Source organism: Coloeus monedula (genome assembly GCF_965178545.1).
Source record: "Coloeus monedula genome assembly, chromosome: 13".
NCBI lineage: Eukaryota > Metazoa > Chordata > Aves > Passeriformes > Corvidae > Coloeus > Coloeus monedula.
In genome coordinates, this window is record NC_138793.1 from 20,925,911 (window position 1) to 20,949,270 (window position 23,360).

Below are 23,360 nucleotides of genomic sequence, written 5' to 3' on the forward strand. Positions count from 1 at the left end.
TGTTTCAACATCTAGCCCTTCTTCGTGACTGTGTGGTTCTCCACACTCCTTGCCTTCGGCTGGAGGCTGGACTTTCCCCAGGGATGTCTCCTTCACCACATTCTGAAGGCAGCTGGCCTTGAGCTGGGAAAAGAGATGAAGAGGACACTTTGGTGGCTGCCACCAGGAGATATGGATCTACAGGAGCAGAGAATTTCTCTCCATGAGCTGTTTTGGCTCTGGGAGCTGTTACCTTTATAAAGGCCTCATTACTTCATCTGCTTTCACAGGGCCTCTGCTCTCGTAGATACTGCTCTGTATGGCAGGGAGTTCTACTAGACAGGGTTTATTTTGTGATTTATGATCTGGCTGTTTTGTTGGGGTTTAGGGTTTTGGGTTTTATTTCTGCATAACTGAGGGAGATCACAACACCAGCTGTATGTAAGAAACTCCTGTAAAGAAGAAAAAAGCCATCTGCTCTCCATGTCTATGAAGGAACACTCAAAAACTGCTGGCCAGAGCCCACATCAGGAAAGATTTGGTTTAGGAACAGTTTTCTAAAGGGAAGGAGAACAGGGCAGGTGAACAGACTGCCAGGGCCTGAGGAACATGCATCACAAGAGAGTTTTAAGGACAGATATGCAATACACAGGGTACTTGTAGGTTCCCCTGTTTCAAAACTGGAAGATGGACTTTCAGCCCCTTGACGTTCATTCCAGCATTGCTCATTTCCAAAATCTATCCCTGCTCATACCTTATAACCCAGCTCTGCCTTTCCCAGAGCCCTGCCGCAGTCTCCTTCTGTGTTCCTCCTTTTACTGCCAACCTGCCTGGTCCCAGGCTCCCTGGGAGGCTGTAACACATGCTGAAAGGAGCAAGCAGAGCCTAGAGGATGTCAGTGGGTGATGAAGGCTCCAATACCACCATCTGCATTACATGTGGTGCTGTGCCACAGGCTTTGGCCAGAGTCCCACCCATGGTGGGGAACACATGAGTGTATGAGGCAGAGATGCGAGTGTAGATAGTACTTTTGGATTCAATTTCCCTTCTCAGCAGAAGAGCTGTGTGCAGTTTCTTACATGTGCTGCTCTGCAAATGAGTTGTGCAGGACATGGCTGCAGTCAGAGACCACCTGGAGAGCACGATCAGCTTGGGGCATGCAGTTTGGCTGAGCAGGGCTGGCACAGGCAAGGGCAAGGTCTGGCTGATGGGCAGAACTTGCCTCAGCTCCTCAGAGGCTGTAGGAGTCCGCTGCCCTTTGCCTTGCCCCATTGTATGAGAGCAGCCACGGAGTGTTCACAGAGGAGGGAGGAATGGTCACAGGCACAATACCTATACCAGATACCACATACTGCATACCATATACCGGGACTCAGCCATTCACAGATACCCTGGCACCATCAGCAGAGAGACAGGGACTGAAACTCATGGCCATGGCAGTCAGGGGAAGTGTGAGCCAAGGTGAGCCATGTTATTTGTGTAGACACCAGTGAGGAACCCCACTGAGTACCTGTATCTGAGAGCCAGTTCTACAGCACAGTCATTAAATAGGGAATAAAGAAAATAATAGAGCATTGATTAAAATGGTTGGCAAGGCTGATTTCTCTCCATGCAGCCTCTGAAGGAGCAGACTTTGGGGCTGGGGAGAAATAGGCAGCCTCCAGGCTGTGAGGCTAATGCAGAGCCATGGCTGTTTGTATAACTGCAAAGCTTTTAAGAGAGACTTGGGAAAACTAGCTTGGATTCCAATGAATATTTACAATTACACTGCTCCAAAGCTGAATCCAATCACAGCGCTGCAATGAGCAGTCTTCGTGCATCAAAAGAAAATGAGAGGAAAACAGGAAAGATGGAGTTGCCTTTGGAGGGACTTACAAACACAGATCTCTCTGCTTCTGGCAGAACTAAAATGCTTTATTTCTGATAGGAGCAATTTATTCTTCAGGCATTTTTCTTGATATTAGGAAGTGCCTGTCTGGTTTTTGAAGTGAGAGTCTTCAATAGAAGGTCTTTAATTCAAAATGAAAGTAAGAAATGGAGAGCGTTGTGGTCTGTAATTTTGATATTGTGCTAACAAACTCCAGAAATAGGGGAGCATTACCAAACTAGAGCAGCGGCCCCTTCCACTCACTGTGTTCTTGATCACCACGTAGAAGCAGGCTGGGCATTTAAACCATGCTGCTAATATGAAATTTGGCTGGTTACCATGCTGGCTGAGCATTCATTGCAGCTCAATATTGGCCTCTTCTTTCTTGTGGTAGAAGGTATGCAAAAATAATGGTGATGGGGAATTACCTTGATAAAAAGATGGAGGATCTGTGACTGCTGGATCACTGCAGAGAGCAGTGTGCCACAGAATAGAAGTGTGTAACAAAGCAGAGGCACTGCCTGAAGTAATAATGGAACAGCACCACACAGCTGACCTTTGTCAGCTGCTGCTCTGGTGCCCTGTCCACATGGCCCACACTGACCAACCTGTCCATCCTGTCCATACTGCCCACAAAATCCATGCTGCCTGCAGCTCTAACCTATAGGACTGTAAATAGCCAGTGGCCTCGATGTGGTCCCCCAGTACGAAACACCACTGCTCCCAATTAATTTGAAGTACTTAAGGTATAGCCTTGCATTCCATCATGCAGACATTCCTTAGTACCACAGCAGCACAACAGCAGGTGCTTCAAGAGAACCAGATTAGGATTTACACTACAAGAACACGCAATTTGTTTGCCACGGTGTCTGCTTACAAGCATATGACCTGGGAAAACCACCTCTGAAGTGCAAGCCCCCTCCTTCCCCACAGCCCACCAGGCAGTGTGTCCCACCCTGGACAGAGGGCAGCAGGGGGCTGCTTCCAGCCTGCACGAATCCCTCTGTGTGGTTTGAAGATGATGCTGTCTTCTGGTGCCTGTCACTTTGTGGATGCACAGATCTCTGCTGCTGGATGGCAGTCTGAAAGGATGCTGGTGGGAAATCCCAGGAAGCTGGTTTCTGATCTGATTCAGTCACGCTGTTGGTGCAGAGCAATGCTCATCACACACAGGCATGGCACAGGGTGTTCCCTGCAGCTTGGCACAGGCTGGAGTCGATAGCCCTCAGCAGGAACTTGCAGTCGGTATTATACTGTCTAAGAGGCTTAAAATCAACTGTGAAGTTTCAGTATAGCTACAAAAAACCTGTTTTCTATTTCTCCACTGGTAGCTTGTTCCAGGAGGAGACAGTGCAATTTGGTGATTGATTCCTGGAGTCTGGTTGGTGCATCCGTGCTGGGGTATAGAGGCCACAGATCCTGTGGTGCTTCCCAGAACACTCTGGCAGCCTCAGCCACCTGCAGCTCATGGGCTCCAGAAGCAGAAACAGGGTCTTGCATTCCATCAATGTGAGTGGATATTTTTCTCCCATTAAAATGTTTAATTTATTTTTGAATGCATATGAGCTTTGGTGGTGCACCATACCCTGTGTGAAGCAGTCCGACACAGTACATGACATTTAAAAAAGACCTGGTTTTTGTTTTTTGGTTATTACCTGCTAATTTATGGGGTGCTGCTGATTCTTATATTGAAGGCATGATGAGAAATCATACTGCAGGCAACCTCTATTTGCTAAACTTGATACTATAATCCTCTTCAGTCATTTCTTTTCCAGCCTAAAGAGACTATCCACTTTTTCCTCACGTGGAAAATACTCTTTGTATTTGATCATCCTTGTTGGTCTTCTCTGAAAAACTTCCAAATCTTTTTCTTGACAGAGGCAGACAGAGCTGCATATAGAAATCACAGTGCAGCTTTCACTATGGATCTGTTCAGTGGCAGAACTGTGATCTGCTCTCCATTATTTTCCTGATAATTGTTAACAGTCAGTTTGCCTTTTGGGCTGCTCCTGGGCACTAAACAAATGTTTCCACAGATCCATCTCTCCATCTTCATCTGATTTTATTCTAGCACAGCCCCAAGCCCTAATTCCTGAGGAGGAACAGAGCTACAGCAGCTGAGACTGCAGTGAGATCATGTGAGAAAGATGGTGCAAATGCCCCAGACCTTCAGCAAGGTTAGGACCACCTGGCTGTGTCATACCTTGGAGACTGGGGACAGCTGCTAAACATCTGAAGAAAAGAAGAAATTATGTCAGGTCAGCAGACCCAGCCTCTTCCAGACAGATCTACCCTCGAGTGTCTGCCCACCTGAGGGGCTGAGTAATGCTGTGGAATGCCAATGTAGCCAGATGAATCAGTGCTGGCGTGAAGTCCTATCCAAGAGCACAAATAGCATCATGTTCTTGTGATCCGCCTTTGCGTTTCCTTCCTGTAGATTTCCGGGGTGAGCAGGAAGGAATTGCGCTGCCTGACCTCCTGTACCTACGGTCATGAAAATTTCGCCATGTTACTCTGAAATCAGTAACTTGTCTGACTAAGATAGCTTCAGACAGGCATTTGGCTTGGCTTGAAGACATCAAGAGATGGAAAATGCACCATATCCTCCCCTGTCAGTCCTGTAATATCACTCCTACTGTTTTGGGGTTTTTCTCTCATTACTGTTGTGCCAACAGGGCTAATGAAGCTTTCTATGCAGCAGCAATATGGTCTCAGCTTTGTTTCCCTTGGGTTTTATTCCTTATCTTAGAATACTCCTTTCTTTTTGGCCAGAGATGTAAGGTAGAGGAAGGGAAGGGAAGGGAAGGGAAGGGAAGGGAAGGGAAGGGAAGGGAAGGGAAGGGAAGGGAAGGGAAGGGAAGGGAAGGGAAGGGAAGGGAAGGGAAGGGAAGGGAAGGGAAGGGAAGGGAAGGGAAGGGAAGGGAAGGGAAGGGAAGGGAAGGGAAGGGAAGGGAAGGGAAGGGAAGGGAAGGGAAGGGAAGGGAAGGGAAGGGAAGGGAAGGGAAGGGAAGGGAAGGGAAGGGAAGGTCCTCTCTGCTTTATTTCTGTATCCCCATGCCCTCCTGCCCTTTGGAGGTTCTCCCTGTGCTCCCCACCACCAGAGTCTCTTTCCATTTACCCAGCTCCCTCTGTTTTTTGTTTCCAGTCAGCCCCCTTGCTTTTCTCTGACCTCCCACACAATGCTGCCATCACTGCTAGCTCAGAAGAAGGCGCCAGAGCTGCTGATGTGCCTGTCCAGGGGCATTATCCCTCTTCCAGTAACTTAGTGACTGTAACTGCAAGAATCACCAATGCCTCATGTCCTGTGACCAGACCCAAGCAGCACTGCATTCCTTTCATTTGTTCCTTCCATTTTCCAGCAGAATTTCTACTTCCTGCTGATTTCCATCTCTTGGTTCCTTAGAGGAGCACATGACCACTCCTACACAGCTTGTATATGTCCTTAACCCACAGATTCAAAAAAGTGAGACGCAGTTGGCAGCAGCAGCAGTGGAAATGGTGCCGTGATGGCATGAATACACAGCAGCACCAGCAGCAGGCAGGAGGCAGCCCCAGGGACCGTCGCACACCTGTGGGGTCATTCCCATGCCCATCTGCACCTTCCCCTGATGCTGGGGAGAGGTGTTTAAACCCAACAAGGCTAGCCCTGGGTGGCCTGTTCTGGCTGACCCTGCCTGGGCAGGACAAGGGGATGAGCCAGGTGACCCGGTGTTGGAGCAATGGGAATGTCAGAGGCTGGCTCCTGTGTGACTAGGCTGGGTGGGCCTCCACATGCACCAACACTCTCCACTACGAGATTTCATGGGAACATGTGGCAGCTAGAGGAACAGAGCAGACGCGAAACACTGCTGTGCACTCTGGGATGTGTCATGGCCTTTCAGCCTCCGCTAGGGACACAACAGGGCAGAGCAGGTCCCGACCCATTATTGCTACCGTGGCTGTTTTCCCCTTCTGTTTTTACACACACAGTTTGTTCTCTCTCCCTTCCCTGGTAGGGACCCTCTCCCTAGAGCTGCTGTGGTTTTTAATAAGTATTTTTCAAGTAGCTGGCCGAGACCCCCGCAAGGATAATGAGGTCATTCGCACCACGGAATGCAAAGCCCTGCAAGCCTGTCCCGATTGCTGTCGCTCCCGGTGGATTCTGCCTACATTGCCTGTATTGTCGCTGCTCCTCATCCCAAACACAGCAGCATGCCCCGAGCAATTCCGGATGGGATCGGGCCGGGGTACGGCTCCCTGCCAACACGAGGGCCGAGAATTGTCACTGGAACCGCTCAGAAATAACCTTTAAGGCTTATTAAGATTCTACCGACGGAGACGTTGATCCCGTTTCCCCGTTCATTAATCCCATTCCCAGTTCAGGACCCGCCAGCCCTCCGCCTGCCCCGGGTTGAGGCTGCGCTGCGGCGAGAGCACCGGGCACCCCTGCTCCGGGCAGCCCCCGGCCGGGCTCTCCCAGCACCTGATCCCCGGCACGGGCACTCCCCATCCCCGGACAACCCCGCTCTGGCAACTTCGGCTCGGCAACCCTGGCCCGGGCACCCCCAGCCCGGGCAGCGGTCCTCGCCCTCCGCCCAGCCGCAGCGGGGACCGCGGCAGAACAAAGATGCTGGGGGATGCTCGGGGCGTGCCCGGGAGGTGCTCGGCGGTGCTCGGCGGGTGCCCAGGCGGTGCCCGGGGATGCTCGAGGGGCGCCCGGGAGAGACTGCCCGGGGAGTACTCGGGGTTGCTCGGGGGATGGCCGGAGGGAGTGGCTGGGGATGCTCGAGGGGTGTCCGGGGGTGCCTGGGGGTGCTCGGGGAGGAGCCACCCTCACGGGCAGCGCCGCGCGGGTCGAGAGCGACCCCTGCCGGGCGGGAACGAGGCGGAGCGAAGACGGTCGGCGCGCATGCGCGAAGCATCCGCCCTCAGCCCCTGGCACTCCCGACCCCCGGGGCACTCCCAGCGCCCCCCACCTCCCCTGAGCCCCGCTCCTTTCACCCCAATTCCCTCTCAGCCCCCACCTCCCCTGAGCCCCGCTCCTTTCACCCCAATTCCCTCTCAGCCCCCACCTCCCCTGAGCCCCGCTCCTTTCACCCCAATTCCCTCTCAGCCCCCACCTCCCCTGAGCCCCGCTCCTTTCACCCCAATTCCCTCTCAGCCCCCACCTCCCTTGAGCCCCGCTCCTTTCACCCCAATTCCCTCTCAGCCCCCACCTCCCCTGAGCCCCGCTCCTTTTCACCTCAATTCCCTCTCAGCGCCTGCCCACCACTGGCACAGGGTGCCCAGATAAGCGGTGGCTGCCACATCCCTGGAAGTGTCCAAGGCCAGGTTGGACGGGGCTTGGAGCAACCTGGGATAGTGGAAGGTGTCCCTGCCCATGACAGGGGGTGGAACGACATGAGCAGATGGGGAATCCTGGTTCAGGGCACCAGCAGGGCAGAGAAGACCTCGTTGTGTTCCACCACAGGACCAGCATCAGTGCCTGCTCTGGGATCAGGGACTGGTAGGCAGGGCTGGAAATGAGCCCTCCAGACTTTGTTCCAAGTGGCCATGGATGGCCCATGCACAGTGTTCAACTTGCTCTGCCAAGTGGTAACCATTCCTCCGTGTGCTGAACTCCAGTTTCAGTTCAGTTTGTGTCATCTCACAGACATCAGACCACAGTGCACTTCTGCCTGCTGATCCAAGAGCTGCCTTCTGCTCTGTACCCACTTGCCTCTTGCATTCTGATGTGTGACCAAATTACCCCTTGTTCTGCACTAAACCTCTCACACACCACTTGAGTTGTGCAGGCTGACACAGTGCCCATGGCTCCTTCTGTAGCCTTTCCCAGAGCTCCAAGGTCCCCCTGCGCCATGAGCACTGGTAGCACACAGGTTCCCACTGCCATGAAGGGCCACGCCACCTCTGCAGCTGGACGTTTGGCTGCATGAGCACCCACCAGCGTGTCTCACACACTACTGGGATGTGCCAGTGCAGCAGCTGCTGCACTAGCTGCTTGTGCATTCATGTAAGTACAAGCAAGACCTTATTTGGCTCCTCTGTGTGAAACAGGGATCACAGCACTTGTTTTGCAGAGGGGCCCTCCAGTTTGATTCATGAATATAAAGTGGTTTGAGCTCCTGTGATGGAAGGTACTGGAGATGGACAAAGGGGCACCAACAGCCTAAAGCTGACAGAGGCCCAAACAGTGATCTCACCCAGATGCACTGTGTTTGCTAATTCAAGTGTGTAATCAGCACACACGGGCAACATGTTGGCTTGGGCTGTGTCACACACAGAGCTCAGAATGCTCTCCCTGCGAGCTCATGTTCCCCAAGAGGGGTGATTGGCATCTGTGCAGCCACCGAGGCTGGGCGATGTGCAGGGGAGGATGGAGCTGGTGGTGGTAGGATCACAAGATGGGTGTCATTGACACACAGCCATGGCATAGAGAGCATGCAAACCTCCTTCCTCCCCACCCCCTCTGCCCGCTAGCTCTCCTGAATGAAGTCCCAGCTTTGTTTTTCTGATTTCCATTTTGTATCCTAAAATATTCACTCCAAGTTCCGCTTGACAGACATGCCTAATCTAATCTCCATGTCTGCTTTCTAATTTTCGCAGCCAGGATAAAACAAATTGGCTGGCGTTAATTGCCTGTGCAGCGGCCTGGAGCTCTGAGCCGTGATTTACGAGCTCGGAGCAGGCGCTCTGCAACACATTTTTCTTAATTTATTTTTAATGAGTCTCTCAATTAATTTTCTTGGAAACATCTTAATGATGTTGGAGGCGGGTGTTAATGAGGTTTGTAGCAGCACCTCATTTTGCATATTTTAAAGTACTGAATGGCATGAAGCAAACTCCTGGTCCTAAAACAGAAAAAAACCTTAAGGCTGGAGAGGACTCCTGGGCTGACATTGCTGCCCTGGCTGAGGGTGAGGTGCCTTGTGGGCTAGCTGGTGATTGTGAACATTGTGAGGCTGAAGCTGGTTGAGCCCACAGGGATAGCAGGACCATGGTAGCATAGGGATGCCAAGGGGCCGCGCTGGGCCATGGTTGGTGGCCAGACACTTCTTAACAGATGGAATGAAAGCCTGGACACAGCACCTGGGCACTGAGAACCCTGTGCTGGCATGCCCCATGTTGTGGGCACCTCATTGCCTGCACACCCCCAGCCAGACCTTTTGGGCTGGAGCTCTCCAAGACACAGGACTGGGCTGCCTTGGGCTGAGGGCTGCAGGGTGCTCTGAGGTGTCTCTGCTGGCCCACGGGGTCACTGGTAATTGCTGATGCATGTGCCAGCAAGAGGCAGCAGCTGGATCGCCTTTGTTTTCTCCCAGCATGTCAGTCTTCATTAAACTGGAGGGGAATGAGAAAGGATTCACTTTTGTCCTAGCCTGAACACGGCAGCTGTTTAATTTCAATTAAGGTGGCACTGAAAAGAGTAACATTACGGTAGTAATTAAAGTGAGACAACTCCCTCCCCCTGTGCTCACACAGCAGAGGGGCCAGTTTGACCTCCCCATCCTCCCAGCACCAGCTGAGTATGGGCAGGCAGCTGTGGGTCAGGGCTGTGAGGCTGCCCTACGTACTCATAAGGAGCTGGAGCAGTGTCGAGCCCTTCAAGGCAGGCGCTGCCTGCAGCTCAGCACAGTGTGGCACATCTGTGGTACAGAGCAGCACTGCCTGTGGCACCGTGCAACATGGCACAGCACAACACACATGGCACGAGGCTTTGTCCCATAAAGGCTCTGTGTGCTGTGGATGTTCTGTGCTCTGACTGTCGCTGCCTAAACAAGACTGAAATCTGCAGGGAAATTTTTATTTCCTTGCACTGCAGAAATTGTGGCCAAATTCAGTTGTGTTCTGGACAGTGGGGGATTCAGCAACCCTGCTCACAGGACTGTTGGTGCTGTGCCTGCTCCCATCACCTGTGACTGTGACCCGCTGGTGGAGCAGGTCGTCATGGCAACTGATGATTTCTATTATGGTACATCTGTGTTCAGCTTCTGGGCCCAGTTTGGCCTTGGAAATTTCCAGTTAAAACACTTGCCTATGAAACTGCACTGAGCATTGGCAAGGGACCACACACAGCCCAGGGAGTCCCATGTCACTAGCACAGGCCAGCAGCAGGTCTGTGCTTGCACTGTCACTGTGCATCCACAGTCGAGGGACCACCGGCACCCAGAGACCCGCTTCGATCCGAGCACCTGGGCACTGTGGGGTGGCCCCAGGCAGGGCGGGACAACCGGACTCATGCACTCTCAACCGCCCCTGTCCACAGCCTCCCCTGGACACTCAGCCTCCCCAGGGGCCTGTGGCCCGTGGCCCTGTCAGGATGTGCCCCTGCAGCGGGTCCCCCCAGCCCTGCCCCTTGCGTGGGTTGTGGACCACAGGGCACAGCCCTGAGCATAGCACCGCTGCCACCCCCACTGTCACCTGGCCCTGGCCACAGGCCAGTGGTGTGTCCTGGGGCTGGCCACAGATTGAGTATGGCCTGAGGACAGTGCAGGGGCAGCATGAGGGTGGCAAGGCCCTGCCCTGACACAAGGGTGCCACCATGTCCTGGACCAGTTCTGAGGACAATGCCCAGGACCTGGTGACCTCATAGTGGCATATGGGGTAGTGTCACACGGCATGCCAAGGACACAAGATGGTGAGGAGCATGGAACAGGAAGGCTGCGGTGAGGACTGTGGGCAGCAGTAGGACCAGGTGCTGCTGAGGAGACAGCCACAGCCCCAGACAGCTCTGCCCTGCTTTTCCAGGAGCCCCAGGCTAGGCCTCTCCTGCTGGCAACGGGTGCTCCTCAGATGGGGAGTGGCAGTGCCAAAACCATGGGATGGTGGGGCTGCCCCAGGCAGGGCTGAGTGACATTCGTGGGACTGAGGGTTGTCTGGGACCGTGGGAAAGGTTACGGTCCTTCCAACAGTGAGAGAGTGGCCAAAATTCAGCACCTCCGGCAAGGTTCCTGCGCTTCAGGGCCAGCCTGAAGGTTCCTGTAGAGGTCTGCCAGGGGCAAAGGAGACAACACCAGAGCTGACCAGCTCCATCCAGCAGCTTCAGCAGGAGACAGAGGCCTTGCAGCCCAAGGTGAGCAGTGCCAACCCCATGCTCAATCCAGGCATTGGTTGTGTAGCCACAGACTGGTGCCAGGTGGCACAGGAGGCCCCGGCCAGCTCTAGCCTGCACCACCAGACACCTCTTCCCCAGGGCTGGGGAGGGCATGAGGGCTCAAGGGTGTCCAGTCCTGCTGTGGCTGCACTGGTCCCACTGCCACCATTTCCCACAGTGGCCACAGTTCACTGCAGTGCTGAGGGCCAGCAGTGTCAGGGGCTTGGCTATTCATGGGACCAAAGGAACTGTCAGAACATGCACACACATGGGGTAGTGCTGCCTGGTGGGGAAGGGCTGCACCCACCCATTGGCAGCACAGTCCATTGCTGCTCCGCACAAAACTAGGACTGCCAGCACTGTCCAGCCCCAGTGCCTACCCAGACAGGAGCTGCAAGATGGGTTTGCCACAGTGGCAAGCTGGACAGATGCTGCTCATGCCATGTCCTAGGGTGCTGGAGCCACATTACCATTGGTGCTGGAGCCACAATATGGGGAGCTCAGAGCATGCCAGGACACACAGCAGCGAGATCTGGACCCAACCCAGGTACTGGCCACAATACAGGCATTGCAGCTGGACCTGGACTTCTGCAGGGGCACAAACCACAAACGACTGGTCCAGCTGCAGGAGCAGGAGTGTGCAGTGGAGCAGGAGCAGCAGGACTTGGTCATTCTGATGCAGCAGTTCCAGGCACTGATGGGCAAGGTACAAGTGCTGGGCACAACAGCCATAGACCAAGCTGCCTGTGTTCCCCACTGCCACTCCACCACAGGCTAGGCACCATGCCTGCCCCACAGCCTGTGCAAGCCTGGTGACCCCCCAGGGGAGGGTAGAGGACATCCTGCCAGTCACACATGGCTCTAACACCACCTGTACAGAGCAGCCTAGCCACAAGGCAAGCCTGACTACAGCCCAGTCCACCTAGCTGAGCAGAGCTGGAAGAATGCAGATCCCAACAGCCCCACTGACACCCTGGGCACCGTCCCAGGGCTGGTGGCACTGCTGCAGCCCACAGCCTCACCAATGAACTGGGATCACCGCTCTCCCTGTGCCTGTGCTCTGTCACTGGTCAGGGACAACAGGGATGGCTTTCCAGGGCTGCTGGGTGTCCAACAGATACTGCCACAACAGGGAGGGCACTGTGGAGACTGTACAGAGAGGAGAGGGCCAGGAGCCAGCAGCCTTCCTGCCTCCCACCTGGTGCAGGCCAGACTCCTCTGTCACAGGCCCTCCCCAACAGCCCATTGTCCATGGGTTGTCCCAAAAAGGCTCCTTCTGTAGCCTCAGCTCTACACAGCAGGGGCACAGGGTGATTCCAGACCCTGCTGGGTACTCACAGGTCAGTGATGCACCCCTCCACCTGAAGGACCAGGCGGTGCAGACAGAGATCACCTCCTACGTGGCTGCCCAGAGCCATTTTGACACCAGTCACGATATCCCAGAGGAGCACAGAGAGCTGCTCAAGGTCAGCAGCCAGCAGCCTCCCAGCCACTACACCAAGCCTTGGGCAAGCAGACGGGGGCACAGGAGCCATGACAACCATGCTGCAGGGCTGACCCCTGCTCCACTTCCCCCAGAAGCCCTGGGACAGGGTGGGAGGCAGCAATGCCAGCCTGCCCCCACCACCTCACGCAGCCGGGCACTGGCCAGCCCTGAGTGTCCTGCAGACAGGACAGAGGGCAGCTGTGCCTGTGCTCAGGGACACACAGCAGAAGGCCAACCCACCAATGCACTTCTCTGCAGCTGGGGACACAGGAGCAGAGTCAGGGCCCGCAGCACAGCCCAGCCTGGCTGCAGGAGCAGCTGGGAGCCACCCAGCCCCAGGAACAGCAGAGTCTGCAGCAGCTGAGCAGAGCCAATGAGGCCACCCAAGGTCTGCACCGAAAAGTGGCAGAGCTGCAGCAACAGGTGAGGGCAAGGCAGGACAGAACAGGGATGCAGCCTCAGTGCCAGACACCTCTCCAGGAGAGGCTCAGCCATGGCCAACTACCCTCCCTGCCCCACAGCTTTGCTGGCAGGTGCAGGACATAGACAACCTCCAGGCAGAGCTGGCCCAAGCCCGTCAAGAGAGCACCAAGCAGGCAGAAAAGATTGCAGCCTACATGACACACAGGCAGCAGCTTCATCGAGAGCTGAGGAAGATGCAGAGCTTCAAGGAGCAGAGCAAACAGGAGGTAAGGATGTCTCAAGTCTTCCTGTGAAAAACCAGGAGTCTGTGCTCAGCCTGCGTCTCTCACTGTGCCATGGGCAGACCTACTCCCTCCAGGAGAGGCTGCAGGAGCTGAGCAGCCTAGCCCAACACTGGCAGCAGCTACACCTGGACAGTGAGCGAACTCTGGCTCTGCGAGAAGAGGAGCTGGTTGTCTGCAAGGTGGAGCTGGCATTCCTTAAGGAAGAGCTCAGCAAGCTGACAGTGCAGATGCAAGATACAAACAGGCATTCAAGACACACTGGGCAGGAGGAGATGCAGGAGAACCCGTACCTAATGTTCAGAGCACCTGAGCAGCCCCACAAGTGTGAGCAGCTAAAAAAGTGAGCAGAATTCCTGGCACAGCCTGGCCTGAAACAGGGCTGGGCTGATGGTCCCAGGTGTGCAGGGACAGCTGGGCACCAGCTGCCTGTCCAGGGCATGGGCTGTGGGAGAACTGTCTTTGCAGGAGTATGGGCCAGGCTTGAAACAGGGACAGGCTGTATCTGTCCCCCCAGGTCACTTTAATTTTCTGCCCTGTTCCAGGCTCTACAGGGCAACAACCTAACAGCACCAGCCCTGCATGATTCTGCAGAGCTACCTCCACCCAACACCCACCTCCAGGACAAGAAGCGGCGCAAGACAAAGCAAGGATTAGACTGACAACCTTTACACAAATAAAATTCTTTCTGTTCTGTAGCAAAATTAGTGCCAAGCACCAAAGCCTTCCAGGGCCACAAGCTGTAGAGACCTCAGAATACATTGATCAGAGCAACTGGGCACTACCTTAAGTCTCAAAGCAACAGGTCGTGCCTTCTTAGAGACCAAAGCGGGCTGGGGTGCGTCGTGGTGTCAGGGGCTCCCCCTGCTCCTTTCGCCCAGGGGTATAGATTTTTGTAGATCTGTCAAAGAGGACAAGGGTGATTAATGGCAAACGCAACCTTTTCCTGCACCAGAACTCCCACAGGGAAGCTGAGATACTCCACACAGGCAAGCCATGGGCAGGCAGGGCTATCACCCACCTTGCACTGCCCAGAGGGTTTCGGCGCTCCTGCTCCTCCCGACGGGCACGCAACTGCTCCTCTGCTAAAGCCATTTCCTCCTCCATGGCAGACACTTCCTCCTTGGCACGGCGGCGGTTCTCCTGGAGCAAGGCAGCAGCAGGTCAGGGACAGGAGAGGAATGGCAGCAGCAGACTCCCTGCAGGCCCACAAGCTTGCTCCCTCCATGTCAGAACACACACATACAGCAGCAGAACGGACATGCAGAGGGCCTGCTGTTTGCCAGCTCATCCAGGACAGAATACTTACCTGGCGTGACTTGCCAGCATGTTTGATACTGTAGAACATGGGGCCCAGCTCTGCCAGCCACTCTCCATCCACAGCAGTGACACACTGCATGTATTCCTGCAGGGACAGAAAGATCAGGATAGCAGGATGGCACCCTTGGGGCCTGGGCACCATTCCTAGAGCCATAGCAGCTCCCTTCCTCCCCCACTTGTGGCACTTCTCAGGCTGGGACCATACCCCTTCCAGACAACTCCTCCTGGCCTCAGAAGCTGCTATCGGTTGGATTTGGTGAGACCACAAGGAGGATCAAACATATCCCAGAGAGGCCAGAGAAAAATAATGGGGGAAGGGACAAACAGATGACACAGACATGCCTAGTTGGTATAGATGGGAAAAGGCTGAGATCTGCCACTCAGATCTCAGCCTCACAGCAAAGTCCTCCCATCTCCCTTGGAGCACTCACCACCCTTCCTGCTAGTCCTCAGCTCAAGCTCACCTTGGTAGTCATAACCAATTCATGGTACACAATGTAGTCTGGTGTGTAGCCCATACCAAACAGAGAGCTTGTGGGGTGTAGGTGGCAGGGCATGCCTGTGCGGATGTTCACATACTCCCCAATACCCTGCAAAGACAAGTGTGCTTAGTCTACCTGTTGCCAAGCAGGGCCTTGCAGCCCCCAGGCAGATCAGACACCTCTCACCTTCAGCTTTGCAGCCTGATGGAAATACGCAGCACAGATGCACTTCCTGACAACATCCCAGTCTGTACCACAGGATGCCAGGCTCATTCGCTGCTGCACCATAATGTCCTTGAGCTGGGCACGCACCTCCCGCACCTGCAAAGGTGTGTGCTGGTCAGATCCCTCTTCTGCATAAGGCTCTCTCCCCCAGCTTCATGACCACAGCCTCACCTTCCGCATGGCCTTGGCATGGATGAAGTGCTGATTGCACCACAGGGTAGAATAGCTGTTGTTCTTCCACTGCAGGTAAACATTCAGGTAAGTCAAGTGATCGCTCTCTGGAACAGCAAATTTCTCCCGCACTTGGTCACTCTCCTCCTCTCGGCCCTGAAGGGTAAGCAAAGGACACAGGTTAGTCAAAGGGCAGGGAAGGGCCCCGAGCTGCTGGAACAGGAGCATCTTGTACCTTAGGCCGGTAAAAGATGGCAGGAACAGACAACATGGAGACAACGAGCAAGATCTCAGAGCTGCAACCCATGTCACAGGAGACAATGAGCATTTTGGACAGTGCAGGGTCCAGTGGGAACTCCACCATGAGACGTCCTGTAGAGGTCAGACCACCTGTAGGAACAGAACAGCAATCACTGATCAGCAGCTGGGCAGGCCCCAGTTCCATGGGCTGGCAACTTACCCCAGCAGCCAATACCTGTGTTATCCAGGGCCCCCAGGATCCACAGCTGGTACATGGAGTTCAGCATATTGTCCTCGGGGGGTGGATCCATGAAGTGGAACTGCAGCAGGTCCTGCACACCCAGGGACTTGAGCAAGAGCACTACATTGGCAAGGTTGGTGCGCTGGATCTCAGGCACCGTGGTCGTCAGCAGCTCATTCTTGTAGGCACTCTGGGTGTAGAGCCTGGGAGGAGATGCCAAGAGCATGCTCCTCCTGTTCCTGCCACTGTGTTCCTTGCAGACTTGCCAGCCTCTGCCCAGCCCAGCCCAGCATGGTACAGGGCAGCAACCCTGCACCCAGCAGCAGGACCTGGGGAGGCACTTCTACCCCAGCCAAAGTGGGGTGTCCCCAGCACAATGGGGTGTCTGGGCTGCAGCACAGCACATGACCAAGCACAGCTCTTCCCTGGTCTCACAGCATAGCCTGGGAAAGGCTTTTGACTTGGCTCTTATCCTGATGGCATCCAGGGCAGACGAGCCACCAGTGAAGATGGGCACAGGAAGAAAGTGGAGCACATCCTTTTCTCTGCAGAAGCACTGGGTCCAAAGGCAGCCTTCAGGCCTGCCTACTGCCCACATCCCCCCAAAGTTCAAGATAATGAACAGCTCCAGTGAGAAAAAAATATACATAACCTGATGCCAAGCTGAGGCTACAACAGGAACAGGAACACCAGTGATGTGCCTACCTGAAGCAGTGGCCTGGCCCTGTCCGGCCAGCTCGGCCGGCCCTCTGATTGGCATTGGCCTGACTGATGGGGTAGATCTGCAGTGCATCCATGCCTATACGGGGGTTGAAAACCTTCAGGACACAAAAAGATCAGACAGAAGTAAGAGGAAGGCTGGATCATGACCTCAGAACTCCCTCAACCTACCCCAGAAAGCAGAGACAAAGTACAGGAAACCCAGGCTCACCTTCAACTTGCAGTAGCCAGAGTCTATCACAAACATGATACCATCCACTGTCAGTGATGTCTCTGCAATGTTAGTGGCAACGATGCACTTCCTGACCCCATCAGGAGCCTGCAAGCACACTACACATCAGTCACACCCCTGGGCATGGCTCTGCTCCACTGTGGAGGAGCGCAGAGCAGCAGAGGGACAGGGATGACTCTTGGGAAGTGGAGCGGGGTACATGCTTTCTCTCACCCTCCACATGCAATACAGAGGTATATCTGCACTTCTCACTCTGCTCTGTACTGCCTCCTGCTCCAGTTTTCCCTGTCCCCACCCTAATCACAAAGCACACATCAGCACCTTCTGGAAGATTTTGGCCTGCAAGTCCGAGGGCAGCTGAGAGTAGATTGGCAGTACAGCAAGAGCAGGTGCCTTCTCCAGCTCCTCAAGGTGCTCCACAATTTGCTCTGAGGTCACCTAGAAACAAAGAGGGGTGAAAACATCAGACTGAAACAACAAGGGGATAGGACACTGCCTGCCCTTCCAACTCACCTCGATATCCTCCTGGCCAGGCATGAAGACAAGGATGTCTCCAGGAGCACCAGACAAGTGGACCTGCAAGGCTTGTTTCACTGCAGCCTCCACATAATCCTCCTGTGGGGTCTGAACAGTACAGCCCAGGTTAATCTGGACCAATATCCTTACCTGCCTTGTCCTGTGTCCTGTCCTGTAGCACACCACAGCCACTCCTACCCTGTCCTGTGTGTCCCCCTCAGAGTACAGCACACCTACTACACAACCCCCTCCTGCCAACAGAATTTCAATCCACAAGCTTGACTATACCTTGCTGAAAAGAATATCCACAGGGAAAGTGCGCCCAGGAATGTGGAAAATGGGAACATTCCCGAAGAAGGAGGCAAACTTATCTGCATCCATGGTGGCTGAAGTAACAACAAGCTTCAGATCTGAGCGTCGGGCGACCACCTAGAAAGCAGATGAAAGGAGCAGTATGGAAGGGGCATTCATGCATGGCTGTGGGCTGTTTTCATTCATACTGAGACAATGGCACAGGACAGAGCTTCTGTTGTACTCCAGAGGCACTGGCTGTGCGTGCCAGCGAACACTGATGCTGTATGGCCAGCACCATTAAGAAGGCCTGCAGGTGCAGGAAACCTTAAGCCAGCAAAGCCCTCTGTATCAGTAGTTCTGACATTCAGCCAGCAAGACTCTGGTAGCACTACAGGAGACTTAACCCCCCAGAACCAGGGACCAGGATGCTGGAGCAGTCAAGTGCAGACAGAGATGTGGCAGCTCTGCTTCTCTCTCCTAGTCCTGGCAGAGAAGGGCTGTCCCAGTTCATGTGCCCCATCCTGCTGTCCTCTAGCCCAGGATCACACACACCTCCCGAAGCAGCCCGAACAGCACATCAGTGTTGAGTGAGCGCTCATGTGCCTCATCCATGATGATAGCACTGTAGTTGTCCAAGTCAGCCTCCCGCAGTGACTCTCGGAGCAGGATCCCATCTGTCATGTACTTGATCACTGTGTTCTCAGATGTGCAGTCCTCAAAGCGGATGGCATAGCCTACCTAGGAGGGCAGAGATACCAGGAAGTCTTCCAACAGTCCCATGCACTCACTGTCATTGGGTGGCACCCCTGCACTCCCTACCAAACTCACCTCCTCCCCCAGACGCACGCCCATCTCCTCACTGACCCGCTTGGCCACAGACATGGCAGCCACTCTGCGGGGCTGTGTGCAGCCGATCATGCCGTAATCAGTGTAGCCATCCTCATGGAGATACTGCGTCAGCTGAGTTGTCTTCCCGCTCCCCGTCTCCCCCACCACGATCACAATGCTGTTGTCTCTGAGGAAAAGGAAGAAGTATTTCTTCATACACCTTCAAAGAAGGGCTTTTGTGTTCTCTAGCTAAGCATCATCCTACTCAGGTGGGAGAGCTGAGCAAACAAAGTAGTGGGTTTGTTTCCTGAGAGTACAGCTTCCCAGCAGTCATGATTGTGCAATTCCTCAATGAGTTCCCAAACATAGGCCAATGCCCTGGAGATGCTGTGGCAGCCATACCTGAGGATGGAGAGCAGTTCCTGCTGTACAGCAAAGATGGGCAGGTATTGTCTCTGCTCCAGGATTGATTTCTTCTTGGCAAACTCACTGCTGGCTTCACTTTTTTCTTTCATGTGTTCAGCAAACTTCTGCTCAGTTCTAAGGAAACACCACAAGTCCCGAAACTGCCTCTCCACACACTTTGCTATGCCCATAGTCCCCATTACCAGCTGAGCAAAGTAATTCAGAGCAAGTCCCTACTTGTAATCCACTTTTCCATCTTCTGTCACCATCTCATCCTTCTCCTCCTCTTTCTTGATCCCCATAATGTCTCCCAGTTTGGTGCCTGCCAGCTCCCAGTGCTTGTGCTGAGCCTGGAAGGCGAGAGAACAGCACAACTTTGCCACAGCAAGCACAGACAAAATTCTTCCCCAATCCTACTCATAAGACTAGGAAAAGGATATTAGTCCCACAATTCCCCAAAGCAGAATGTACACTCCACTCCTACATCAGGTTCTCCTCTTCCAAATGAACTGGAGCAGAGCTTAAGACACCAGGATGGATACAGAGACTTCAGGCACAGGATTACAAACTGCTTCCTAAGACAGTAGTTCCAGCTGCTGGCCCTTCTATTAGATTTGAACTTAAACCTACACAGATGTGAACCAGAGATAATCTTCCTGCCTTTGCCAGGTGCTCACAGGCTTCCCTCCCACCTCTGCTATCAGTTTAGCTACCACCACCATTCCACTCATAGTATAAGTAGCTCAAATCCAGCCCAGTTTCAATGTACAAGGAACACATCCGTACTTTCCCCACAGCTATTATGTGAGCTTTAGAAAAAGTCCCTAGAAAATACCCCCAAAAACTAATCTTACCCCATACTCCTCCTCCTCACAACTCTTCTGCTCAGACATGACAAGGTACATCCTGCTGCCATACTGCTGCCTGCTGACTGTCCCCAAGCTACCTGGCATTCTTCCATCTGCTTCCTTCTCCCATAATCTGTATGTCCAAGTACACAGTGATTCATGTCCCAGGCAGTGCCCAAGAAAATGACATCACAGCAGCTGCTATGAGGCAATGTAGTAAGCTGGGCTCTCAGATGTCCCAAGTCACAAAAACATGAACTCCTTATCATCACTGCTGCCAAAGCCTGAATGCTGCAGAGTCCAAACAAGGCTGTGAGGAACTATGTAACATGTACAGTGGGCAGTAAGCCAAAGGGCTGCAGCATACCCTCTTACGCTCCTTTTGCTCCCTGTGCTTGCGCACCAACTGGCTGCCTTTCCGAGCTATGATGGCCAAATCCGAGGTGGCATCCTTCACAGGGATGACTGGCTCTGGCTGGAGGGAAAAGGCACTGCTTTACTAAAAAGGCCTCACGTGTATGGGGCTCTCTGCCATCAGTGCCTTCAGCCACAGTCTCTACCTGCTTGGTGAAGACAATCCTTCCATCTAGGAAGGGGGGCACTAGATTGTGCACCAACAAATGCACTTTAGCAGAGTTATCCTCCTCAAAATCTTCGTCCACTTCAATCCGATGGACCACACCACTGGTCAGCATGCGATTTGTCTCCCAGCGCTCATTATCCTGCAGGAAACAACACATCAGAAACACAGAAAGCCCCAGAGATCACAGCAGAACACCAAGCATGGGCCTGGGCTCTGCACTGGTAACAGGATGGTTCAAATCCAGTGAGCCTGAAAGTAAGCACAAGGGAAGGAACAGTAATTGGAAGCAGAAGAGTACAGGAAACTGCCCATGTGAAGCAACAGGACTGTCTCCAAGGAAATGCACGATAGATACTACCTGCAAGGCACTCAGAATACATCAGGAAGCCTGGACACAGTCCTGCTCATGTAAAGAGAGCAGCTGCCCCCAGCATCCATTGGGCCAACAGCGGACAACCCCAGTAATGTAGCTCGCACTCAGAACAGCAGGAGCATGGTCCTCTGCACTCCTGCTGCCCGGGACACTGCAATCCACCAGCCACTCCAACTGGGAATTCTGCCCATGCAGGAGTTTCAGGGCTGGATTTGCCAGGAGAACTCAACCACAATTTCCCTGTGACCACTCCTTCAGCCTGGCCCGAGAGTGTCCTTCTTCACCTGAGAGCAAGGGCTCAACAAGTGGATCTTTCAAGGGCAGCCAACCCTGTGTCCTGGCCCTACCTCATTGATCTGCCGCCGCTGTGCTGAGATCCGCTTCTGCCTCTGCTTGTGCAAGTGCTGCTCACGCTTCTTCACATACTCCTCAGAGGAGTAAGCCAAAGGGTTGTGAAACTCATCGTAGCCCTCATCCATCATGTACCAGTCTCGGTCAGCTTGCTGGGAAGGGAGAGGTGCAGCACTGAGCACTGTCCATTCCCCACAGCCTGGTGGCCCCAAGGCCCTGGCCTGCACCAGACTCTCACCCGCTGGTCATCCTCCCACTGCTGCCTCTCCTCCTCCGTCTCAAAGGCGATGCCGTCCTCCCCTTCCGTGCGTCGCCCTGGGGTGAGCCAGATGGTCCAGAATGTTCCCAAGGAAACCCCAACTCTGTGCCACAGGAAAGGGGATTCCACACTGCCCACCCTGGGCAGCTCAGCCCAGACTCCTCACCTTTCCCTCGGGACAGGCGTGGCGTGGCCCCCAGGTGCCTCCGGTCATCAGCCCATTCATTGTATTTGTATGATGGGGTGGGCAATGGTGTCTTATCAGAGTACCGGCTCCTCACAGACCTGAAAACAAAGCAGATGGGAGGAACTGGTGCCCACAGCCAGGCACTTCTCATATGCACACAGTCCCCTTTCTGCAGCTCACAGGACAGCCTCAGACACTGGTACCTGTCCCGCTCCCGTCGGTCCGTGTCCCGCAGTGATGACACTCGGTGGCTACGCTCTGAGTCTCGATAGGAAGGTGCAGGAGACGGAGATTCCCACTGCGAGCGACGGGCATTGCTGTAGCCACCATCATCTTCCTCCCAGCTGGAGCGGGATGGTGTGGCTGCATCTGGCAGAAGAGATGGGGTTTGATACCTGTTGTTCAAACAGCGGCCCTGGAGCCAACTAACACCTTCTAAGAAAGGAGCATGGAGAGAGGGTACCCACTGGCCCTCCCTCTAAGAGAAGGGGCTGACCCAGTGATTCCAAGGAATTTCCAAAGGATCACATTTCCACCACACAGACCCAGAACAGACCCTATCGTGCAGAGATCTGCCAGATTTTCAGACGCACAGAGCTGGTACATTGCTCCCACACCCAGGTCGAGCTGGGAGTTTATGCTTGCCTTAACCACAAACATTAAAAGGTACAGGCTTTTCTACCACCCCTGTCCTGCAAAAATAGCAGGAAGCATAAAAAATCTCCAAGCCCCTCCCTGTTAGGCCTCACACAAGAGCTCTACCGGGTCCTACTCTCACCTTTGGGCCGATGTCGGGGGCTTTCAGGTTCACTCCTCCTGCCACTCCGTTCTGAGGAGCCATCCCTCTCTGATCTGCTGTGATGACTCCTGTCCCGCTCCTCTGCAAAAAGAAAATAGGATCAGGTGCCTACTGCACAAACAGGCTTCCCAAGCCTGCTGCAGAAATCACCACAAACATTAGTAAAGACTACAAACAGGCCAAAGGACAAGCCCAGAACCAAACCAAGAAGCATCACAAAGGTCTCTGAGCAATTACCACGGTCTCGTTTACGATCGTGGTCCCGATCCCTACTGCGTTCCTTCTTTCGTTCCTTCTCCTCCTTAGAGGAGGCAAAGACTCCATGTTCCCGACGCTCCCTCTCCCGCTGCCGGCTGCGTTCCCAGAACTCCTCGCTGACACCCCCTGTGTAGGAAGGTGTCTCCACGTGGACAGAGCGGTAATGTCTGTGCAGGCAGAGCAGAGAGAAGAAATGCTCAGAAGTGCCGAGCAACAGCTGCCGTTCGGCTGGTCTCTTACAACTCCAGTTCCAGCCTCTGCCACAGTGCCCCGCAGTCCCCCACACGCCCCACACCGGAGGCTGCGGCCCCGCCTGTCACCGACTGCGCTCACCCTGCGCTCCCTCCCCGGCCGGACGCGGCCAGCGCCGGCACCAGGAACCCCCCCGCAAACCCCACCTGTTCCTGCGAGCTCTGCGGTCGCTCCGGTCGGCCTCGTCCTCTTCCTCGTCCTCGGCGCTGCCCGCCTCGTCACGACCCTCTTCCCAGTCCTTATAGGATGCGACACGGGATCGTTTCCCCCCGGCCGCCTCCTCCTGGCGCTCCCGCCGCTTCTGCGCCGCCAGCACGTCCAGCCCCAGCAGGGAGACGCGCGGGGCCGGTGCCTTAAAGACGTGCTGCTCGGCGCCACGCGTCCGCAGTACCAGCCCGCCCGCCTCGCCGCTCGGGCTCGTCCCCGACAGCCGATGCAGCGAATCCTCGCTCGCCGCAGCCATCGCGGCCGCAGCGCCGCGCGGGCCCCGCAGTTCCCTTAGCGACGGTAACCCGGCTCGCGGAGCGCCGCCATAGCCGCCCCACAGTGCTCGGCGGGAGGAGCCCCTCTAGCCAAGTGCACCATAGACACAGTGGCCAGAGCCTACGGGAGAGCCGCCACCATAGAGTCCCAGCAGCGCTGGACAAGACGCGCTTCCTGTCCGGGG

The 23,360-nt window shown here is 54.6% G+C and overlaps 1 protein-coding gene across 2 annotated transcripts; it reads right to left on the minus strand.

Annotated features, from left to right (window-relative positions):
• DHX38 (DEAH-box helicase 38) lies at positions 1-23,348 on the minus strand. 2 transcript variants are annotated; one of them, XM_082290221.1, is made up of 27 exons: positions 22,840-23,348; positions 22,421-22,608; positions 22,163-22,264; positions 21,588-21,753; positions 21,364-21,482; positions 21,177-21,253; positions 20,935-21,090; positions 20,192-20,353; positions 19,999-20,106; positions 19,021-19,133; positions 18,781-18,918; positions 18,379-18,565; positions 18,103-18,288; positions 17,545-17,685; positions 17,254-17,364; positions 17,062-17,178; positions 16,720-16,827; positions 16,494-16,606; positions 15,783-15,991; positions 15,543-15,697; positions 15,308-15,463; positions 15,098-15,232; positions 14,894-15,019; positions 14,419-14,514; positions 14,131-14,252; positions 13,895-14,010; positions 1-123 (listed from the first exon to the last, which is right to left on the minus strand). In XM_082290221.1, exons 1-26 carry the CDS (start codon positions 23,154-23,156, stop codon positions 13,926-13,928), a joined length of 3,693 nt encoding a protein of 1,230 aa, XP_082146347.1. In that variant the 5' UTR covers positions 23,157-23,348; the 3' UTR covers positions 1-123; positions 13,895-13,925. The 2 variants fall into 2 exon arrangements, with proteins under 2 accessions (XP_082146347.1, XP_082146346.1); XM_082290220.1 differs by lacking the exon at positions 1-123 and having other exon boundaries at positions 13,777-14,010.
• Positions 23,349-23,360: the final 12 nt, after the last annotated feature.